This window comes from Lytechinus variegatus, chromosome 12, assembly GCF_018143015.1.
Source record: "Lytechinus variegatus isolate NC3 chromosome 12, Lvar_3.0, whole genome shotgun sequence".
Taxonomy (NCBI): Eukaryota; Metazoa; Echinodermata; class Echinoidea; order Temnopleuroida; family Toxopneustidae; genus Lytechinus; species Lytechinus variegatus.
In genome coordinates, this window is record NC_054751.1 from 12,027,021 (window position 1) to 12,052,006 (window position 24,986).

At 38.5% G+C, this 24,986-nt stretch overlaps 1 protein-coding gene and 1 pseudogene across 2 annotated transcripts; one reads left to right on the forward strand and one right to left on the reverse strand.

Annotated features, from left to right (window-relative positions):
- Window positions 1–569: 569 nt before the first annotated feature.
- Window positions 570–10,789, reverse strand: LOC121425024. Of its 2 annotated transcripts, XM_041620958.1 has the most exons (4): window positions 10,430–10,789; window positions 3,036–3,743; window positions 1,294–1,385; window positions 570–870 (listed from the first exon to the last, which is right to left on the reverse strand). In XM_041620958.1, exons 1-4 carry the CDS (start codon window positions 10,509–10,511, stop codon window positions 586–588), a joined length of 1,167 nt encoding a protein of 388 aa, XP_041476892.1. In that variant the 5' UTR covers window positions 10,512–10,789; the 3' UTR covers window positions 570–585. The 2 variants fall into 2 exon arrangements, with proteins under 2 accessions (XP_041476892.1, XP_041476891.1); XM_041620957.1 differs by having other exon boundaries at window positions 1,294–3,743.
- A 3,280-nt stretch (window positions 10,790–14,069) lies between these two features.
- On the forward strand, window positions 14,070–18,269 carry LOC121425298 (annotated as a pseudogene).
- Window positions 18,270–24,986: the final 6,717 nt, after the last annotated feature.

Below are 24,986 nucleotides of genomic sequence, written 5' to 3' on the forward strand. Positions count from 1 at the left end.
ACGACAAAGTCACATTAAAGGCATAGCCTCGAAACCATTGTATGCCATAATTAATACATATAGCACTGACCGGACTGAAGTTGACTTCGGCTGCGTAACTGTTCCCAAAGAAAAGAGAGCAATTCAGTTTTAGTTCACGCGAGATGGCGCTCTGTAATTATCGATAGGAAAGCCATCAATACAGAGATTACGGCCAACCCAGATTCAATCACGGGAACCAACATGGCGCATAATGCTTTGTTAGGCAGGCCCAAATCAAAGGAGATTGTGCCACTTAGTAACCCATTGAACCGATTAGTTCTGTAATTATTGATTTTTTGGCTCACTAGTATCACTGATCATGAAAGTTTACTCCTCGTCATTCTCCGCCTCGAGGGTAATTTTGCAACCTCGTCATTGCCGATTGCACCAAACTACGATTCCTTTTCCCTGGTATCGGGCGTCTTGGCCGTGGTCTTAGCCTCGGGCAAAGGAGCTCGCGCGAGGCTATGACTCTTGCTCGATGAATTTTTCGTTCTATTTTGAAAACCCTGAATCGGGCTACAATTCTTGGACTTTTTTTTTCAAAGTTCTCTGAGTGTGCATTTAGAGCATCGATTCGCTACCCGAGACTTTCCCCTTTGATTTTTTCATTGTCACCATTTCCGACGATGTCGATCTTGACTTGGAGGACGTCATCGAGGAGAGCCTACCAAAGCAGGGACAAGATTCCTTCCAGAGTATCAGGACACGCTGGTTGCAGACAAATGCAATGAAGATGTAGACTCCTTGGAGAGAGTTGAGGATGATGAAGATATACCAGAGAGCTGTGACACCGGCGAAGGCAGCTATAAAACCGAATACCCAGGTGAAGCCAAGTAGAGTCGACATCTGTGATAAATTTAGGGAGATGCATAATAAAAGGACACATAAGATGACCACTCATCTTTACGAAAATTAATTCTGACAAAGATAGAATCAGCGGAAATATTTATTTGTTGGTGTGGTATTAGCCCCTGTAAATGCTCTGATCGGTCATTCGAGGCAACGGTGGTAAGAACGCTAAATATTTTAATTTATATATTTCCATCAAACAATATTAAAGAGGTAAAGGGGTAAAGCATGGCAATTACAATCACTCACATATACCCCGTTTCTTAACATTATGACACTTGTACCATACCTAACCCATGGGATTCCTCAAGCTCAATCCTTTTTGTAGCACATAGTGTTTAAGATTGATCCCTAAACATGCTAAATGTTCGTCGTCATACCCAATGTTTATGCAATTTTAGAACATTAAAAAGTACTCACCTTTATATATATCAGAAGGTCGGACGACAGTTTGGAGTCTTTGCTCTTGTGCTTGTTAACCGGACTCATTCTCATCTGATGAAGACCAACAACTACCATGACAAACAAAATAATATTGATGATGAGAAAACAAGCGACAGGGATTCCAAAGACATACAGATTGGCCAAACCATCACCGATCCAACAAGTAAGTGTATTGTAGGTGAGGGAGAAATGTTGAAAAGTTTTGCCAGTAAAGTATACTCCAAGACAAGGACCGAGAACAAGGACTGGGCACGCCCAAACAAATAAAAGGAACCTTGAAAGTACCGAAGCGCCCTCATCGGTGTGGCCAAACTTTGCTGCGATGCCGAAACGACGTTGCAAATCGAAAGCAAGAGCTGTTGTATGTGAGAAAACTGCAATCCACATGTAGTGACCCATGATTGCAAAAGAGATGCAGATAGACGAATTCAAGGCCGCTAGCCCACCAAATAAGATGAATAATTGGGCGACTATAAGGGTAACACAAAGACTCATAATCAAAATGTTCGAGGTTGCTTTCCGTAGAAGATTAAACTTGAGATAAGAAAGGAAAGTCAAGAAAAGTGCAATTACGGACAACGTAAGACCGATGGTACTTAGAATTGATTGAGCAGAAGAAAAATTTAGAAAACCAGAAGAATTGTTATTGTTTAATACGTAAGAGCAAACGAAAATCGTGTCATTTCCAACTTCAATATAGTCATTCGATGTCAATGTTCTGTTAAGAGGCAAATACAGGTAAGATCCATTGCCTAAGTCAACAAAAAGCGAGACGTTCTGTGATACCAATGTACATGTTTCAGATGGTACCTTACACACTTGTAAATATTCTCGCTTTGAGTTCGTCTGCGCTGATGTAATGTTATATTCAATGGAATAGAGAGAATCCTTAAAGTAATAAGCAATTTCACCGATTAAAAACTTCTGCCTTGTCCCGTCATCATGTGATTTTACGAAGTCATCATGTAGAGCGACGTTAGGACAAGTTTCTTTAAGGTTGCTGCATCCAATGGAAATTGTTAAAGTCATGTCACTACAAGTGGCATTTCCCAAGTGGTTCTGAATGTTTTTGGACAAAATTACACTATCTAAATTTTCTTGAGAAACATCAACATTCATTTGTAGATATCCCCATATTTCCAGGCGTTGAGAACATACCGTTAAAGACCTATTCCTTATTGCTTCAGCTTGGAAATTACTAACCGAAAGATTGCTAGAAGTCATGTAGTTTTTATCGAATAAAGATATTATGGTATTGGGTAAATGCACATCAGGATTGCAGTTCGAGTTATTTTCGATAGCGTACATGCACTCCATTTCAATAAAGACAGGGACTCCTTCCTCGAACAAGCAACTCAAGTTTGAAGGAAGTCTTTGACAAGAGCTGTTCATGAGGCTATATCCCACTGGACACGAAAGGTTTAAACAAACGTTTTGATATTGGTCATAGATTTGATTATCTCCACAGGAAAGATCGAGTTGTTGTTCATGGCTAGGGAGATTGTTAACAGATGAAAAATCGAAAAGGACAGAAATCGGATAATTCGGATAAGGGTAAATTGGTTCAACAATGGATTTATCAGTTGTGCTGGGTGGACATTTCATGTAAATCATGTTTAAATAAATTGTATCGAGATTTTGATTTAATACCAAAGCGTTGTAACACAAGTGACAGTGTGGGTTATTATAAACGCTGACGACACCTTTATAGGACTCACAAGCCTCAGCTAGTTGAACCATCGTATCGTTGTTTTGGTCGACGTCGCATGACGTGCTTCGTGCATTATCACATCTTCTTGCAGCTGTTGATGAAAACGGATTCACAAAGTTCCAATAGCAATTCTTTATAATTCCACTAATTTGATCGTTATTGAAATTACTTCGTGATGTGTTTGCGAATTCTGCAGACAGGCATGTTGCGTCTATTCCCCATGGTGTAACACGGCTTATGTCATTTTTGAAGTTGCAAAGAACACAATATATATTTTTAAATGTGATGCTGTTCATGTATACTACAGGTATGAATGTAAGTGAGTCTTCGTCCATCGCCTGACTTTCACATTTTGCTTTAGTCATGTCTGTTTTTTCATCATTCCATCGTTCATCACACTTGCTCACCATCAGATACTGATCATCAAATTGTGGATTTCCCGCTGGTTTCACGCATGAGAACTGACTAGGATAAATGCCTTTGGTCGCCTCAGAGAAGTCATCATCAGCAAGATCTTCCTCACATTCATTGAAGAAGTCGATACAACAGTCACTGAAGTAAAAGCAGACAGGATCACAGTAACATTGGCCAGCTGAGTTGTACGGGGTAGTGGAACAGTTTTCACTGTTACATGGTAACGAACGTGTACATACCGGGATCGTCCATCCATTTACGGTGTAATTTTCATACCATTCAACATCTCCAAACCCAAGTCCTGCAATCAAAGGAAAACCAAATTATGCCACGATTATAATTATGCAATTACGAGAGAAATAAATAATGCGTTATTTTCATAACGCAGAATGCAAAAATGTATGCAATGCGTGTTCAAAGTATATGAAGAATGGCCCTTTTCAATCGTTATAGTCCAGGATAGAAGAGACATAACCTTGTTTTTTTTATATATACGATATTTTTTGATGGACCATTCGAATGCTAATGATCATGGTCATCCTGTAAGCATACATTCAACAATGTCAACTGGTGGTTATCATCCGAATTGAATGCTTATAGGGATGCATCATGAGATGCCTATTGAGATGGATCATTTTGGACACTCACTTTCAAGATGAAGCTTTCCAACCAAGCATGTGCAAGAGCAATATGAATGTTGCAGTCTGGGCAGTCATTTAGACAAGTGCCTCAATATTTCCAAGTTTCACCAACAACAAACTTGGAACTATCGAGTTTCGAGTTTCACCAACAACAATTTCAAATTTGAACCAGCGGCATTTGGCTGCTGATGAAGTTAGAGACCGCCCTAGGAGTGGTCGACCTATAGGGGCATAGGGCCACCACACCATGTCATACTGGAAGAGGAATATTGTCTGGTCATGTTGACATACAATATTTACCTTTAATCAAAATATCTATATGGAATATTTTAACTTTTATAAGTTTCCAAGAACTTTTTTTGCCGAGTGTATAATATGCATTCAATTCTTAGCTTTATTGACACACACACACACGTATATATATATACATATGTATATATTTAATATATATGTAAAGCTTGACATGTACAACAGCTTTTTGGCTTTATTTAAATATTGTAAAGAAATGGATGAAGAGAACAATGGTAGGCGTAGCTTAAATCAAGGTTCCCCAGAGCTATCTACCCTTTGGAAAAATTGGTGATGCCGAAAAAATGTCTCTGCCGGGAATCGAACCCGGGCCCCCAGCTTTGAACGCCGGTGCCTTAACCACTAGACCACAGAGACGGGTTAGTGGCTCGGCGACCCTGATCCAATTGACCGTCAGATAGACAGATTTTCGACACCATGCCAATTTTAATTTCCTTTGTCGGGTGAAGTTGGGTTTTGAACAATGACAAGCCGCCATGCCTCAGCTGGATCAAAGCTATTGCTTTGATACAAAGCTAGTGCTTTGATAGGTACACGTATTGGAGAAAGTATACAAATGTGTGTGAAGTTATACATGTACAACAGCTTTGGCAACTCTTTTATTTCAAATATTGTGTAAAGAAATGGATGAAGAGAACAATGGTAGGCGTAGCTTAAATCAAGGTTCCCCAGAGCTATCTACCCTTTGGAAAAATTGGTGATGCCGAAAAAATGTCTCTGCCGGGAATCGACCCCGGGCCCCCAGCTTTGAACGCCGGTGCCTTAACCACTAGACCACAGAGACGGGTTAGTGGCTCGGCGACCCTGATCCAATTGACCGTCAGATAGACAGATTTTCGACACCATGCCAATCTTAATTTCCTTTGTCGGGTGAAGTTGGGTTTTGAACAATGACAAGCCGCCATGCCTCAGCTGGATCAAAGCTTACCAAATAACGATTGATCGAATTATCACAGATCGTTGATAACCTAAATAGACTTTCTTTCTATCTTTTTCTAAATTAAATTTTGCTCGTACATTATTAACAACAATATGAAACTAATGTACATACTATGCATGTCGAACATTCTTACGATCAATTAAACATGTTATCAAATAAACACTGTATATAACAAGGTAATAAATCTCAACTTGCTTACTCTCAATGATATGCAGCACATGAAACATGAAACATGAAAATTTTGTTTCCTTTAAATTTTACTGACATTGACTGCCTTTAAATGATTGTAAAGGTTTGCAACAAAATTCAAACTTAGCTCCAAAAAAGTAAATTAGATGAAGTAGAGGAAGAGCACAGCAACCTGATGAAACAAACTCTTGAGGTCTTGATCGCACAAAGAGAAGGAACTGCCTCATCACGGACTTCGACAAAAAGGTCGAAGAAATCTCATGCTGTACGCGTGGTATCAGAGAAGCAAAAAGATTGTCAAGATTGGGTGAATGGCATCCACGAAGTTGAACCAGAAGCCCACCCGAATGTAAATGACCTTCGAGGTGACGCAGTAAACGTCTTAATAGAACAGATGCGGATGACAAGGCTCCCATTTCCCGAACCAGTGACATTTGCAGGAGATCCTATGTCCTTTCCTGCGTGGAAGCACGCGTTTGATGTTTTGATCCAACAAAGTGGTATACAGCCTATGGATCGGTTTTTCTACTTACAGAAATACTTAAGAAGTCAACCTCTAGAACTTGTTCGAGGATATGCTCTAGTTGGAAATTATAGGCATATGGGGAAGCCATGACAGCCCTCACCAGTAGATATGGTGACCCCTTCATCATAGCAAATGCCTTTCGCGAAAAATTGGACCAATGGCCAAAGATATCTTCGAAGGATGCCATCGGTATGAGGAATCTGTCAGATTTCCTCCATCAATATGTCAGTGCCATGGACAAGATTGGTAACCTTCACCACCTAAACGACGAAAGGGAGAATCAAAAGATCTTGTATAAATTGCCAGACTGGCTCGTTGCACGATGGTCACGCAAGGTTATCGATTGGAGAGATGTGAATGGACAGTTTCCTCCTTTTCAGATATTTGCAAAATTCATCGAAGCAGAAGCTAAGGTAGCATGCTACCCAGTTACCTCTCTCCATGGCAAAATCGATGGAAGATCTAACAAGACGATGTCTATATCAGATGTCAGAACCCTCTCAACCAATGTGACACATCCAAACTCAGGCAGCAAGGAAAGGGAGAAGAGAGTTAAGCCACAGTCATGTTCATGCTGCAAGAAAGACCACTCCCTACAAGAATGTACCGAGTTTGCGTCAAAGAACATGGCGGATCGTAAAAGCCACATAAGAGAGAGAGGTCTATGTTACGGCTGCCTAAAGTATGGTCACATGTCTAAGCTACATGAAAACAGAAAGAGACCAGAACCAAAGAAGGAACAAGAGGTAGATCCAAGACCCAATGAAACTCAGTCGTCATGGTCTCATGCTTCATTTAGCCAACACTCTAACGCTGGATTGACCATTACAAAGAGTACAATGATAGTTCTGGCTTTCACACTCGACCACATCGGATGAACGAATGATGTATGCATTACTTGACACTCAATCCGACACCACGTTTCTGCTAGAGAAAACCAAGAATGAGATGAATTTGCATGGAACTCCTGTAAGTCTCCTTCTTTCAACGATGTCGGCTGTGGATGAAAGACTACCAAGCGAACGCATTGAAGGTCTTTCAATCAGGTCATTTGATGGAGAACAGAAGAAAGCTTTACAATCAACCTATACCAGACAGTTCATACCAGCAAATCCTAATCACATACCCACTCCAGAGATGGCGACCAGCATCCCTCACCTTTCCAAGATTTCACATAACCTACTGCCCTTACAAGATTGTGAAATTGGTTTGTTGATTGGGTACGACTGTGCTGGAGCCCTCATACCAAGAGATGTCCTGATCGTAATTGGCCCAATGGTCCATATGGCCTAAAGACAGACTTACTTAGGATGGAGCATTGTGGGTACTGTGAAAGAAAGTGAACACAACTATGAGGATGATCCAGTTGGTGTAAGTCATCGATTGACAGCCTGTGAGATTCCTGCTGAGCTAAAAACAGGAAACAAGTATGTGTTGTTTGCTCATAACACATCATTCAAGGAAGAGATCACCCCTGCAAGAGTGACAAGATTGATGGAAGCTGATTTCCTTGACACCAAGGCTGAAGGAGTGGCATATTCACAAAATGACGTCAAGTTCATGAACATTATGAGAGATAAGATTCACAAATTAGACGATGGGCATTATGAATTGCCTTTGCCATTCAAGGATGAGAAGCCAAAGTTGCCAAATAACAGAGTTCTTGCGAAGAGACGACTTGATCATCTTGGAAGAAAGTTCAAGCAAAATGACGAGTATCTCAAGAAGTACACCAAGGTAATGGAAACTCTTCTAGAGAAAGGTTATGCGGAACCAGCACCAGACCACAACACAGATGGTAAAGTGTGGTATATCCCACGCCATGGGGTAGTTCAACCAAATAAACTGAGGGTCGTATTTGACTGCAGTGCGAAATGAAGAGGAGAGTCGTTGAATTCGCACCTACTCACAGGACCAGACTTAACAAATAAATTAGTCGGAGTACTCTGCCGCTTCAGACTGGATCACATCGCATTCATGTGTGACATTCAAGAAATGTTCCACCAGTTCAGAGTCAACATGGAAGACAGAGATTATCTCAGATTTTTTTGGTGGAAGGATGGTAACTACGATGAAGTACCAAATGAATTCAGGATGAAAGTACATCTATTTGGGGCAGCCTCCTCACCGGGATGTGCCAACTTTGGTCTCCGACAAACTGCTTCAGACCATGCTGCTGAGTTCGGTGAAGATGTAAGAGACTTCATTCATCAAGAATTTTACGTGGACGATGGCTTGAAGTCCTTGCCTACAGTACACCAAGCTGTAGATCTCATATCCAGAACCAAGAAACTATGTGAGAAGGGTGGTCTCCATCTCCATAAGCTTGTATCTAACTCACGAGAGGTACTGCAGACGTTTCCCGAAAGAGATAGAGCAAAAAATGTAAGAGAGATTAATCTGCTCCAGGATGATCTACCACTAGATCACATTCATCTGTGATGGCTAAATTTACAAAGTGGCTGAATTCCAGAAATTATTGAAATGTATAATAAAGTATCAATGGGCACATGTTTCGTTCACTATGAAACCTTTGTTTACATATGAATATAAGATACATGTATGAACATTGTTTGTGTTTTTTCATACAATTTACAAAGATTTATGCTTATCAATATGAAATTTTTAATTGAGATAAGCAAGAGGATAGTGAATTTATTCGCACTTGAATTCAGACGAAAACTCATCCGAGATGTTAAGATGTATTGTTTATTCAAAGCAGAAAAGATGTTACACCAAACATTAATTGGATTGTGCTAGTTGCATTTGGTTTAATTATTGGTGAAAGACCTCAACTAATTTACCCTTTTGGAGCATACGGAGCATATGGATCATTTGAGATAATCAAAGAATGATTGGAACCCCAAAGAAATGACCAATTGTCCTTTATAGAGATTCTTTGTTTCATCAGGTTGCTGTGCCCTTCCTCTACTTCATCTAATTTACTGACACTGTCGTCATTAAAGGTATTGTTTACATTTGTGAGCAGCCGATTTAAAAAATTCTCAAACCAAGATGAAACATGTGTACAAGTGCATGTATTAGAACTAATAAACCCTGAAAACAACCATTATTGAGAATGAAAAGCTAAAACTACAAGGCAAACCCCGATTTTGTAAATAGGTGTCTTATAGACGCCTAAATAGTACACATAAGTGTATGGGATGAAATTAAGATGGGGTTTCCGGTCACTTTATATTTCAATTTTTGAAGCACTAAATAATTATTTTCGAACGCAATTTTTTCTGGGCTTCATTTTTGTAACATATCACAGACACAGGTGACAAGTGTGACCTTCTAGCTCAGATTTTTTAAAAGTCAAACCAATGTTAACCAATCACTTTAATCTTGGCAGTGGCACGAAGTGCCATCAACTCATCTTGTGTCAGTATCAACTTGTCTACATTAGTTTGTAGACAATCTCCGCTACATAATTAAGTTTAAACCAATCCAAATAATCGTCAAAAAAGATCAATCACTGAAACATTCATATTAACAAAAGCAAGTCTTGCTGAAATATATAGTAAAAATATGAGCACAGTACCCAAACATATTGGGGGACAAAATATGTCTTGCACGTCTCCACTCCATGACCAATGTGATATCCATGTCTCATAATTTGGGCCTCATATCTTGTGATTGTTGTGGAATTAGGGGGGGGGGGGGTTGTTTGCCTGATATAAAACTATACAATTTTTGTTCTTAAATGCATTAATCTTATTACAGTGAAACGAAATATATCAACATTGAAATTATATTTTGGATTCAGGCCCTTCTTTTTTTTAATGAAACAAACATTTCAAATATCTTTTTTTATTCAAAACCTCCTTAAACTCTTCGGCGTAAATGTAGCAAGTATCAGGGCTATTTAACAGTTCAAAATGGTAAAAGATGGATTAAACGAAAAAATTGCAAGTAAACTATTCAAAAATATGTTGTTCAACACAGACAGGACTGCCAAGGGCCTTTGTATTGACACTTATCATGTTAATTATAGGGCGTTTTTTTAAGTAAATCCGACAGCAGAGAGGGTAAATATTTACTCATGGTATAACCTAACATGATGAAGGTCAGATGACTCGCCACGTCTCCACAATAATCATGCCCAAAATAAATAAAACGTACCTCGACGGTGTTTCAGTCAAATATTAGCCATTTTCAATGTATTTCTGCTGACATATGAGGATAGAAAATCAGACATCTAAGCAAATCTATAATATTTGAGACTTTTTGGCCTCTTGTAAATTTTGGCAAATACTATACAAACTGCTAATACAGATCAGAATAAAAAGAAAGTCAAAGAAATGACTGATCAGGAGAGATGTATGTTCTTTTTAGGATAACATGAATAAGATAATAAGCAGCAAAATAGATCAACTCACCGTTGGGCATGAAATTAAAGAAAAATAAACACAAAAGCACAATCCGAAGCGATGAAGCCATATGTTCATTTCGATCTGCCATCCTTGGTCTGCTTTTCAGGGCGGTCACATTATACACATTGAGGTATTACTGTAATGTAGCTAGAACACAAAGTTTAGAAATGCATTGAAGAGACCCGGTAATATTTCCTTCTGTAGGCCAATGAATGCGTGAGCGATTGCAAAAAATTATAATTGTACGTTTTCTTTACATCTCTATATTTTTTCCAACAAAGGCGTTTTGACAAATACAATAGTTGTCATGGCCTCGATCTTTTCGCTATGGTATTCAACTTCCAAAATGAAATTCAGATATGTACACGGTAGTGACGTCACTTGTTTTGTCACTTCGAAACTGCAGGCGAAATATAACACATGATAGAGTGGTTTCAAGTGCAATTACTCGGCCATGGTAGGAAGTGAGGGCATTGAAAGAGGTCAGGGGAGACAGAGAAAAAAAGAAGAGAGGATGAAATTCCTGATACTACAGAATACTACTATAAGAATATAGTTACTCAATTTTCCTGGTATATAGCGACCGTGCAATGTGGGATACTGTATGATCTTTTGGTATATCCGGTTATATCAGGTAGCATGTGTATATACCCAGGGGTATAAACTTTTATAAGCTTCCTGGTTATATCCTGGGCGGATGAACTTTAAAATTGTGTCAATACTAGCCAGTTTCCAACTTTCGACAGCTATACTGCGTTATAATGATACAATCGACCCATCCCCACCCCTCAAAAAAGTGGCTGTATCTCATATCTTTGTAGGCTGTATGATTTTTATCTTTCCGAAGAATATACGAAAATGTCTTATTTTTCAAGGAGGGCATTTTATTTCAGCATCATCAAAATCAATGAAGAAGCTCTCAATTATGAAAGAATTATGAAAGAGAAAATGCAGCAGGTTAAAGTTTCAAGAGAGTTTGATTTACATTGGAAAAAAGAGAGATTTAAATACTTCATATTGCATAGTCATGTTCCCTCGCTTGCATACCAACCAGGATGTGCATTCAACTTCAAAGTGTACCTTTTTTTTCATCTGAGTTTGATAATTTGTTTTAGCATTGAGCTTGTTTGATTTTGCTCCGTCTTTTAATACTAGCAACTTTTGTTAAGTTGGACATGCCCTTCAAGAGTGTACGTGGTTTTGTGTGCGCGTTTGGTTTATGCATGTTTGCCAGTGGCGTAACTACGGGGGGGGCATGGGGGGCACGTGCCCCCCCCCAATCGGCTGGCAAAAAAAAAACGGGGGAAAAGAGAAAAAGAGGGAGAAAGTGAGATAAACGCAGTGGGAAGGATGGAATTATTGTTCATTATGTTATATTACATTATAATTATGATATGTTATATTACATGAAAATAAGAAAATATCATAACTTTATAAAACATAATTTGCTCAGGGCCTTTGTCTTCATTGTTCCTGATGCTCGCATTGTCTGTTTAACGAGATATATAATCCTGCTGTACTAAAACCTCCCGTTTTCAATTCAATATAAACCAAATATATTTCCTCGCACTTCGAATTATTATTGTTTTATGAAGTGACATATAATTTTAAGGTCTTAATGTAAAACATTTCCCGTCCGCGCTAACGTTCGCATTAGTGGATTAATGAGATATGTCTGCTCTTCATGAATTCCTAAAATCAGTCCTTAAAATGCCCCTTTTTCTGATCTGAAAAGTGAATATAAAAAATGTCAGCTTGCGCTCGCATCGTTTGATTAGGAAAAACGCATGGTGTACATGAATTCCTACAAACAAGCCTTAGAATGCCCCTCTTCAGGTGTGAATTTCCTAATTTTTCATGTTGGCTAGTTAGATGCGTATGATAATCATGACTACAAAAAGTATGTCTCTATGTGTAATTCTAACTAAATCAGCATGCACTTGACACTCGCATTAGATGACTATGATGAGTGTACTCATAATGGATTCTTTTTAAAAATAGTCCTTAAAATATCCATGTTTGGGGTCAATTTATACAAAAATTTCAGCTCGCGCTTCGCGCTCGCTTCTATTGGTTAGTGAAGTATGTATGGTCTTCGTGAATTCCTACAAACAAGCCTTAAAAATGTCCCTCTTCAGGTCTGAATTTCCTAAATTTTCAGCTCGCGCTTCGCGCTCGCAATATTTGATTAGTTAGATGCGCATGTTAATCATGATTACAATTACTACAAGGGCTTTATGTGTTTGGATGCATATAATTCTAAAAAATCCGCAAGCGCTTGGCACTCGCATTAGATTACTATGGTTAGATATGTATACTCCTAATAGATTCCTAAAATATAGTCCTTAAAATGTCCGTTTGGGGTCAATATATACAACAATTTCAGCTCGCGCTTTGCGCTCGCATTTAGCGATACAGGTCATATCATGATTTCAAAATTTGCTTATAATGTCCCTTTTTAGTTCTGAATATCAAAAATTTTCAGCTCGCGCTTCGCGCTCGCTTTATGTGATCAGTGACGTACATATTCGTTTAATGACATCGTCCTTAAAATGTCTCTGTTAGATCAGCAAACGTAGCAACTTCGCGCGCTCACTAGGTGACCCAAATTTTTTGCTGGTGCCCCCCCCCCCATGCCGTGACTCACGGTACGCCATTGATGTTTGCAGAAGTTTTCAATTCAATTCAAATAAACATTTTCTTCCATTTCATTACATTTTCGAAACATTAATTCATACAAAAAATCAATATCATGAAGTAAGTGGGGTAAGTGCGCTTGTGTGTCCTGTGCAATGTCTCGATTTCCGAATGAAAACGGGTTAGAACTTTACCAAAGAGAAAGATATTTCAAGGCCTTTTTAACTTTCATCTTATTTTTTGTAAAGAATAAAAACTGGCAACTAATCCATGATCATTGATCAAAAAACATCAGTCCAGTCCAAGTTGGTAGCAGACCACACGACCGAGCCAAATATTTCAGTGAGGGAGAATTCGGGGAATAGGACCAAGCTGTAGTCAATCATCATATAAAATGTCTACTTGTGATCAGAAAAGGGTTACTGTGAGGAGGTCCGGAGCTGGAAAAGAGATTGAGCTTCCAGAAGACGATCTAATAAAAACAATAGCACAAGCTGACGATTGTAAACACAAAGTCATACAATGAAAAAAATTAAGTATAACACATCAAAATATGAAATCTATTCTCATGAATACAGTAAAACCGGGACAATACACTCATTTCGTGCTGTTACAAACAAAAATGAAAAGGGACCCCTGGAACGAGCGCGCGTTTATAAGAAACGAAATATCTTGGCGGTAATGATTGATTGTGTGGTTGTAGGATCGTTCCGTGGGAAATGTTTTCATAGTTGTTTTCATATTGCACATTCGCTCTGAATACCTTTGGTTAGATCTGTATTATTTTTTTTTTACTCCAGTGCCTCCTTTCTTTTCGAGACAATGAACGGGGCACATAAAGTAAAAATTCCCTCCTTTGTCAAAGGTGAGGAGTAGATTACAAAAGGACTGTTCACTACTTCCTCATTTGAGAATATATTTGAGAGTATGTTCTGTGACAAGACAAGTCCATGATCATATCGATCTATCAATTCAAGAACATTCAAATGATTTAATTCTTCGGTTCAAGATGGCAGTAAAGGTTTGTCTACGGTTCTTGCTCATATTGGTGTTTCTTACACCTAGCGGTGAGTTCCAGGTCATCATTATAGATTTCAAAGCCTTCTTAAAGTACCCATTAAGAATTGAGACAGACTTTAATCTTTAAGCATGCAGTATTAATGTAAGCATTTTCGATAAAGTAATGTGATTGTACGCTTATGATTATTAGGTTTTTTAAATAATTAATTTTGTATTTGTATCCATTACAGAAGAAAGATTTGTAAACGTCACAATAGAAGGCTTGACCATCCCTGTTTGCGAGTCCAACTCTCTCTGTAACCCACAGAGTGGATGCACTTCAGTTAACCCTCCCTCGGATGTTACATGCCATTGTGATCCGCCTTGTTTCTTCTTCAACGACTGTTGCCCCGATTTCCTAACAACGTGCACCAATTCATCTCCTCTTAGCCAGTTTGCCAATGCAACCGAGACCATCGATTCTGATCAGCTGTCCTGTATGATCCCTCCTCACTCATATTCTTCGGGCAACGATACAGCGTTTCTGATGATCGACAAGTGTGCATCAGACTGGAACAACGCCTTGGTACAGGAATACTGCGAAGGATTTGCAACTGAGTCTGACTTCTTCACCCTAGCTCCTGTATCTTTCGTGTCATCCATTAGTTTCAAGAATCCATACTGTGCTAAATGTAACAGGATAAATCTCCATGATGTCATTCCTTGGTCTTTCTTTGTGGAATGTAGCACTCAAGTCCCGGAGATACCCCCAAATGCGACCTTTCAAGAGCGTGTTACAATATTGATGAAGAATTGTACTGATTGGTTCTTCGCGCCTCCAACATCTCGTCTACCAGACATGCCAGATGTGAGAGTATGTTCCGTCACAGAGTTTGGTACTTGTCGGAAAACAGATGACGGAGAAGCCTCATTTGCTATCCAACGTGCTTGTCGTTCCTATCTAGCAACGTTCATTTCTCTCCAAGATGGCCGTATATACAGAAATCCTCACTGTTTTCTATGTGATAACACGTCTGACCAGTACAATATATCCATACTTCATTCATCAGTGGGGGAAGTAATACCTTGTACAGATCATCAGCAAAAAGTCTACATCAGGGAGCCATTGACTACGCAGTTGCAAGAGACTGTTGGCAGCCTTACCGAGAGGCCTTCTACCACGTCTACTTTAAGCATCACTCTATGGCCAGGTATAAACGAACCGGTGTTTTCACTACAGCCCTTACCCCCTATATCAGTTTTGATTGATTTTACGTCACTCCATGACACGCCTTCCTTAGAAGAAATAGTGCCAGTAGCTTGCAACCACACACAGGTCTTTGACCCATCTCTGCAAATGTGTATCGAACTCTCCTGCCCTAAAGGCTACAAACTTTTAGATAGGTCATGTGTTGTCGATTCAACAAAAGGTGACATGAGATGTTTGAATGAGAGTCGAATACCTTCTACTGCCATAGTGAGTTGCGAGCATGAAGTCATAGGAAAATCGTTCTGTGGCCCTTCGTGGCCCATCGCAAATGAATCAGTGTCGTGGTTCACCCTACATAGCAACCATTCCCAAAATATTGTAGTTCGAGAGGTAAGCGCGACGTGGAGGAATGTGAGCTCTTCTCGTATGGAAATCTGCTTACAAGTTGTCACCCTCACTTTTTATTTGCCCATGCTGGGATTTGTGCCGTTCAGACAACCATCTAAGATGGTCCAGTGGGTTGTCCCAGGGACTGGGAATTCGGGAGACCTGACATGCCGTTTATCAGAAGTCAATGTGCAAGTAGGGTGTGTTAGAAGAGGAGATCAGATATGTAGTAACAACTCTATCCGGTTAAATGAATTTCAGATTATGGGTGATTATTCAAGGACATTTTTTTGGGTGAGCGAGACTAATACCTCCTACGCGATTGAAGATTCTCTCTTGACTCAAAGATTTCGATGGTATTCTGATAATTCCAGCAATGTAGATGTAGAGCTTTTCGTTTGTATGCGTGAGAACGCGTCACAATGTGCGATGATAACGTTAGAGGTCGATGACTTTGTCATCTTAAAAAATGGTTCAGTTTTGTATAAACCACTCGGTATGGTTTTTGATCAAGATGATTACAAATTGGTGAACAATGACTCCATTCAAGTCTGTTCCTTCCTAGACAGTACTGGAAACACCACCCGTGAATATTACCTAATAACATTTTCAAAAGGGCAGTCGATAACAAGTTTCATTGGTTGTCTACTGTCGATTGCTTGTCTTGTGTTTACCCTTGTCACCTACGTCAAGTTTGCAAGCCTTCGAAAATCTATTTGTAGTCAGTTAGTAATGAGTACATGCGTTTCCTTGACATTGGCACAGTTAATGTTGCTCTTCAGTGGCATGGCGAAATCGAACCCAATCTCGTGCACATGCTTTGCCGTATTCGGACACTACCTGTGGCTTGTCGTCTTTACACATTCGATGGCCCTTGCATTTGACCTTTATCGCAGGTTTGGACTAACTCAAAAGGTCAAGAAAACATCCGAAGGTCAGAGACTACTGGTGGTGTTTCTTGTCTTTGCGTGGGGATCACCATTACTCATAGTCATACCCTGCGTGATAGTCCACCTCTGTAAGTTGCCCCATGTTGCACTGACTTACGGTACAATCAAATCCTGCTGGGTTGGTAATGGCTTCATGAACCTCTATGTGTTTGGTGTACCCATGGCCCTTAGTCTGATCCTTAATGGAATTCTCTTTGCTCTCGTTGTTGTTGGTCTTCGTAAGAGGACAAACCAAACCACGAAGAGAAAGTCATCGAAGCTGACGACTGAAGGTGTTGTCTATCTGAAGGTATGATTGCTTCACGTGTTGCTAATCTTACTTTAATTCCACGTTGACTTAGCGACGTCATGTTCGATACAAATGATAGAAATTAACATGAAAATCGCTAAATATTTAAGATTAATGAAAAAATCGCTTAAAGTCTAAAATTCTTATCGGTATGGCAAAAACATTTACTATTGATTAGAGCTGTAATAACCGGACATTTGGACTTAGAGACATTGTAAACAAAAACTCACTTCTATAGAAAACGCACAATCCCAGATCAACCAACGACTGCAAGAAATACAATCTACAGATTCAAACTGTAGCATTATCATTAACCGAAGTCAAAGTAGTGTTCTGAGTAATAGCCATAAATCATGATAATGTGAATGGATGCCCCAACACCAGGGACGTTCTTATAAAGAACGGGTGCTGGACAATTAGGTATATGACCACACCTTTCTTTTTATGCTCTTCTACTTCTGATTCTTCCCCCTCTCTTTACCACTCTTTGTCTCTGCTTGAAAAATCAAAGGAAATAGCAACCTCATAATCCACTATTCCATGTTACTGCCCTAACTCTATGTAAACATTTGCTTGTTTTCCCATCTTACCGCAGATGTCAACACTTCTTGGATTCACATGGATATTTGGTTTCATTGCTGCCTTTGCCAACGTCACAGCTCTCTTGTATATCTTCATCATCCTCAACTCTGTCTAAGGAGTCTACATCTTTATCGCTTTCATCTGTAACAAGCGTGTCTTTAAGGTGTGGCAAGACTCATGCTCGTGCAACCCTTGTGCCTCATTCACCTGCCCATGTCAGTTTTTGCGATCCCTTTCGGCAGAGCAATCGTCATCCATCAAAACTTCCGAATCAACACGGACCTTGTCTTCTGTGTTGTCCACGAAGAAGGGAACTCCGGGTACGTCCATCTCTGTATGAAACCTCATCTAGCTATTCTGTACGTGATGTGAATCCAGACCTGATTGAGTCAGATTCCTCGGCCTATGAAACACCGATGCCGGTCTTCGAGTCCCCGCTTCCCTCCACTTCGGCACGAAAAGACATACATACCGATTCCAATGTCCAGTCAACTCATGGATGAGCTGACAGCGAAGTTTGGAAGAAAGATGTAGGTCAAACAGGTTTGGGAATTGGGATCCATAAAAATAATGTGGCCGGACATTTAAGAAAGACTGAGTAATGTTGTGGTGGGGATTTTGCGTGCTTCGACGCAATTTCATTGTATCATTGGGCTACACATTTATAAATTGAGACAACGTACAAGCAGGATGAAACTCTAATCGTAATGGCAATTAACATGTAGAGAAAAGAATGTCAGACGACGCTTTATTGTTATTTCATTACACAGAATTACGTACCAGACGGCGCTTTTATTGGTATATCGTTATATACCCAGACCCGAATGACAGCATCATTACACAGACACGAATGTCAGACGACCCTCTATTGCTATATAACTATAATATATATAGCTATACTAGGTTTACACCAAAACCGATTTCTTCCGAATAAATTCTGGCCAATTTTGCCCGAATGTGGCCTGGTTCGGATGGTTTCGGTCGATTCGGTTCTCAACATCTCTGATTCAGGAAGCTCCCCGAATAGAGACAAATTGGTCCAAAGGAAGTCCCGATTCAGCGCTGAAACGCCAAGAATTTACACGAATCAATTTTGGCCATCTAAAATAAAGCCGAATGCCACCCGAATAATGGCAAGAATTGAACTAAAGGTGCCTAGAATCAAGGCGAATGTGGCTCAATTGCTCCGATTATAGCCGAATGGCGACCCGAATCGGAACGAATATGGCCAAATGTGCCAAGCTCGGACCGAATTTGCCCGGTATACCAACCGAATACCATCTGAACTTCCAAAATGTGACCCGAATGAAATTTCGTTGTGGAGGGTATTCGGTCGGTTTTGAACGTATGAAAACGAGCCGAATTCCTCCTCACCGACAGAAATGTCAGACGGCGGATTAGTGCTACATCATTGCATCTGTCATGTCTATGGACACGGATGATTACACAGACACGAATGACAGACTGCGCATTATAGCTATATCATTACACAGACACGAATGACAGACGTGAAAAAAAACATATTCTTAAAGAAACTATTTGTGTATATTTTCATTTATATTATCATAATGTGTTCTACGTAGAGTAAGGGGTCTCAGTTACCCTCTCCTATCAAGTTTGCTGGGATGTATTACATTCATGCTTGGTATTCCCCCTGGATTCTTCACTCACTTACAGGGGCTTGGGAACGAGTTGTTAAGAGCGGGTGCTGGTTCCCCCCCCCCAAAAAAAAAAAGGGGGAAGATGATTTGGTCACATATTTTCTAACAATTTAGCATACTCTGACCTGATTCCCATGGGGTGCTGACTTTGGTGTATTACATACTCAGCACCCCGAGAAAAATATGATGGTTCCTAGCATCCCCTCCGCAACCACCCCCCCCCCCCGCTGATCATTTTATTATGGAATGAATTGTGTATTTTGTTTTAATTTATGAATTAATAAAACATGGTGGTGGGGAATTAAAAAGAAAAGGTTGATCAATTACTTTTACCTGTGATTTTATATGTGTTGTTTAATGCGTTGAATCGTGTTTTTGTCGTTCGCTTGTGATTCTATAATAGTAGCGTATAATATGTTTGGTTTATTTGTTATGTACGGTATAAAATTCAAAATAGTATATGCAGTACATGTACAAAATCAAGAATTACAATGATGACTGTTACATAAATGCTTAAAACGACACGGATGGATTGCTATATTCAGAGCCGTTGATATACAGTACAATGAACGCAAAGGGTGTATAAACTACGTTTAGTTATTTTGCTTGTGATTTTCTTAAATGCATTTAATTCCCCATATCTAAGGGGCGGATCTAGCTTTTTTTCCCAAGGAAGGGGTTCTACCGAGAAATTTGACGTGCAAAAAAAAGAGGGGGGGGGGCTTACCCCAAAATGACGATCATTCTGGTCCTGAAAATTTTGACACGAAGAGGAAAATGTGTCACTACCAAATGAATGAAGGGAGGGGGGGTTACTATAATGTGGAGGTATTTTTGGGAGGTTGGCGTCAAATGTCATTACTTTTTTTGGGGCAGCCCGGGGGGGGGGGGCTAGGACCATGATCTTGAGGCGGCTCCAAGCAGAGTCTGACGTGAAGGCGGCTCCAAAGCCGGCGTCGGAGTCGGCCTCAAACCCAAGGTACACTCTAAAATTTCGAATGTAAAATCAACATGTGAAAGGTTGGAGGAGTGACAACCTTTTCCAAATGTTACATCCAACCTTGTATAAAGCTGAATCCAACATTTTAAGTGTTGGGTAGAACCATTTAAAGTGGTAAATGCAACATTTAGAAAATGTTGTCACTCCTTCAACCTTTCAAATGTTTAACATTTCTTTTTTTATAGAGTATGTGTTCCAGGGGCCTAAGTAAAGATATATGAAGGACGATTTCCGATAAGATGAATGGGTAAATCCATTTACTTATTAAAATTGCTTTGTTATCATGCTTTTCTACAACTCGATAGCCAAAATGCATGATAAGAAATAATAAAACCCCCTTCATATCTCACTTCGTAAACATTTTGCAAAGACCATCATGAGGCATTGTTTACTTAATACATAGATCGATCAGAAATAGGGCAGTGATCACTATAGATCATAACCCTAGAATTTACTTTGATCCCTGAAGATAAAGACCTTGGCTCAACCATGAGACAAAGATGCAGGATCCCTTCAAAAGAATAATTTAATAAGAATATTGGTTTGCAATCAACGCGATAGCTACGGGCGTCGCTGGGACATTTTAATTAGAGTGTGTAAGATTAAGACTTAGATTTCGAATAAACACTTATCGAAGTTTGCCCTTAATAGGCTTACCCGCGTGCATTATGCAAGAAATTACTTTTCAAACAATATCTCAATGTATTGTTATCACTGTAATACAGCGTTTCGTGCCACTTGCTTGATGTCTTTTTTGCGAGAGAGAGCAAGGCGAACGAGTAAAAAGTAATTATCATTGTGGTTCAAACTCGAGAAAAACAATCGACAAAAATATAATAATAAATAATAATAGGCATTTATATAGCGCCATCTATTTCTAGAAATATTATATTCCGAGGCGCACAAGAAAGAAAGAATGAGAGAGTTTGGATGAGTGTCAAGTGCCAATTGATCCAATACAAAGGACTCTGGTGGAGACTTTGGTATGAACGTATATACAGGTTTATTATACAGGCCAGCTAGGCAGGTCAATCAACAGGCATTGTATCCATGTTGCGGGAGGTGTATGGAGTGCTTAGATATCCATACTGATATCGTAACATCCCCCTTCTTCTGATAAGATTGAGAATTTCAAATTTCAATGATATTGTTTTCAAACAAAACTTTTGGTAGTCTGCAAATTTGGGTAATTTGGCTTGGTTATGATTTATCAGATAATAATATAGAAATTGTTTGGTTTGTGAGAATAATATCAATTTGTGATCAACTGTATGCATCTTCAATTTTACATAACTTCAATCTTGTGCAAAACTGAAAATAATTTGGATAACCGGATTGATCCTGAAATCAATATTTCCAAACAATAAGTTTTGGTTATAGTGTCTTTTTGATAATTTCGTGAACACTATCTTGACATAACGCATGCGCAGCGGAATGGAGTAGGAGCGCCATTTTTGAGTTCTAGTCATGAAATTTTCATAATATGACTTTTATCGCCAGGAACCATTATTTGAGGTAAAGATCGGTTTATTATATCAATATAACATTCGGTGTATCATCTGACGTATTTTGGAGGATTTTCTCCTCATGAAGAAAGGATACGATCTGAGAAGTAAATCCAGACCCGGATCGAAACCTTTATTTTGTATCCTTATTATTACAGTGCCACTGATATTTCGTGTTTAAAAGGTTCCTTCATATACAAATCATGGCTGAGACACTCAGAAATAAGAGTGTTCATTACATTTCGATTATGGATATTCATCAGATTCTGGTTGTAGGATTTGAATTCTCCAATCATCAACTCCATCATCATTGTCATCATTGTCATCATTTTCATCATCATCATCATCATCATAATCACCATCATCATCATAATCACCAACAGCAAATTCTATTTCACATTCATCCATTTTTAGTTTTTTTAAACTTCATCCTCTCTTCATCTCATCACCATCTCGCTGTCACGACACAGAAAATTTACACACAAATCACATGTCATACCAATAATCTTAAGTTTTTGGTAATATTAAATATTCCTCCTGAGTAATGACATGGACATTTTTTCTATTTTCAATACAAACAATATATCATCTGATAATAACTATTACTCAACTGAAGATTTTACTTCTAGATTTAGAGACATGGAACATAAATTCAGTTTGCTTCATATTAATGCTCGAAGTTTGAACAAAAATTTTGAGTCATTGGAATCATTACTTTTCACTTTAAACAATTTCAAATTTTCCATTATTGGTGTCACGGAAACATGGCTTCACAATACTTCATTTATATCGGTTTTATACCCATGATGTGTATAATTTTGTACAAAATAAGCTTAATTACAAGGGCAATTTCTTCTTCACATATTTCCTTTTCTGCCAACTTTATTTTCTTTCTCCAACTTTTTTGTGGGCATGACTCTCCCGTTTATATCAAACGACGTGCAATTGACGTTCAGTATGTATTCATTTTGTTTGTACTCATTCAATTTGCAACAACAATTTGCACAGGTTTTGTTATCTTTCCCATAGCCAAAACTACAATACACAAAGCATATAACCTAATGTACTTTAATGACATTTGTCAAATTAGGTATCAGTCTGGATTGAAATTCCTACATGATAAAGCGACGAATTTTTACTTCGATGACGAGTGAACCTATACATGAATCTAGTGACCTAGTACATAATCGAATATATTGTTACATGTGTAAGCAAATGTGTCGGAGCCATGACTGGAACGAATATTTTTCTTGTTGTAAACACTGTCTTGAACACTTATTTCCTTTCAACCAGTTGAATGATAACGAGCTCGATGACGTAATATCGGCTGATGAACGCCTAGAAGACAATTTTGATAGAATTTCTCATTTACATTTTGATCCTTTTTTAGCACATGAAAGCATTGTCCCAAATGACGATGTTGACCCGGACTTCCAGTTCTATACTGAGAGTTCAAATGACTCTCGGTACTATTGTTATGAAGAATTTAATGCAAACTTTGAAAATATTGGTGTCCCGAGAGGCGGTAAATTTTCAAGCATTCACTTTAATGCTAGAAGTCTTTTGAATTCTTTTGATGACATTTCAAGCTGTCTTAACTCTTTGAAATTTACATTTGATATAATTGCCATATCCGAAACCTGGCTAAGATTCGAAAGTCCTCTTGTTTATATGCCTAACTACTCGTTCGTTTGCAATAATAGGAAATATTCCAGAGGTGGTGGAGTTGGAATGTATATTCATGATTCTTTTAATTTCTTAGTACGCACTGACCTTAATTTAAGCGAAGCAACGTGCGATTCTTTATTCATCGAACTGGAACAGTGCTCAGGGAAAAATATAATTGTAGGAACCTTGTATAGAGCCCCATCGTTGGACGTTAATTCATTTATTGAGGAGTTTGATAGCCTTTTGATCCGTCTTTCCAGGGAAAATAAAAGGGTATTTTTGACGGGCGACTTAAACATAGATATTTTAAAACACAACTCAAATTCTCAATCTAAGAACTTTGTGAACTGTCTTTTCAGTAATTTTTTTCTCCCTATAATTCACAGGCCCACAAGAATTACTAAGACAAGTGCCACCCTTTTAGATAATTTTCTGACAAATCAATTTGACTTAGATACTAAAGCTGGAGTGATATACTCTGACGTGTCAGATCACTTGCCAATATTTCATGTAACTTACATGAATGTTAGTAAAACTAAATCCGCAAGTCATAACGTACTCCGTAGATCTTTTACAACACAAAATATTGCGAAATTTAAAAATCAAATCGAAAATTCAAATTGGGACGAAATTTTTAATATGCAGGATGCTAATCAATCATATGACATATTCATAACTAAATTTACTACATTGTATAATAACAATTTTCCATTAAAAAAAACACCCAGTAAGAAAATTAAACTGAAATGTTGGATGACCGATGGTTTGCTTCAATCTATTCGACATAAAAACAATCTATATAAAAAATATATCCATAAACCAACAGTTAGAAATGAAAGTCAATACAAGGATTCTCTTAAACAAGTGAACTATTTGAAACGGCAGGCTAAAAAACATTATTATAAATCCAAATTTGAAGAATACAAAAATAATATAAACCGTACATGGCAAATGATCAAGTCAATATTAAATAAAAGAAGAAAATCAACCTCCAACACTATAGTTTGTGATGAAGGTCGGTCGACAGACCCGTTCCAAATAGCAAATACTTTTAATAATTTTTTCGTTGAAATAGGTCCAAAGTTAGCCAATATCACTCCTCAAAATGATACAGATTTCAGAACTTATCTATCTGAACCAAATTCAAAATCTTTGTTTTTAAATCCAGTAAGCCAACGTGAAATATGTAACATTGTCATGCGTTTCGACAACAATAAAACTCCGGGTCTTGATGAATGCTCACCTAAGATTGTTAAACTTGTAATCGAACTAATAAGCGAACCTTTATGTCATATATTCAATTTATCGTTAACCTCTGGGGTATTTCCTGACAAAATGAAAGTTGCTCGAGTTTCTCCAATATTTAAAACTGGTGACAAAGAGCAAATTGGTAATTATAGGCCCATATCAGTGCTTTCTGTTTTTTCTAAAATATTGGAAAAGATCATTTATAAAAGGGCGTATAGTTTTCTTGAAAATAACAAATGTCTTTTTGAATCTCAATACGGATTTCGTAGTGACCACTCAACAGAACTAGCTCTTCTTGAATTAACAAATACAGTAATTGACTCCTTTGAGCACGACTCATTTGCAATAGGGATATTTATTGACTTGTCAAAAGCGTTTGACACTATTAATCATAAAATACTTTTATCAAAACTAGATAACTATGGTA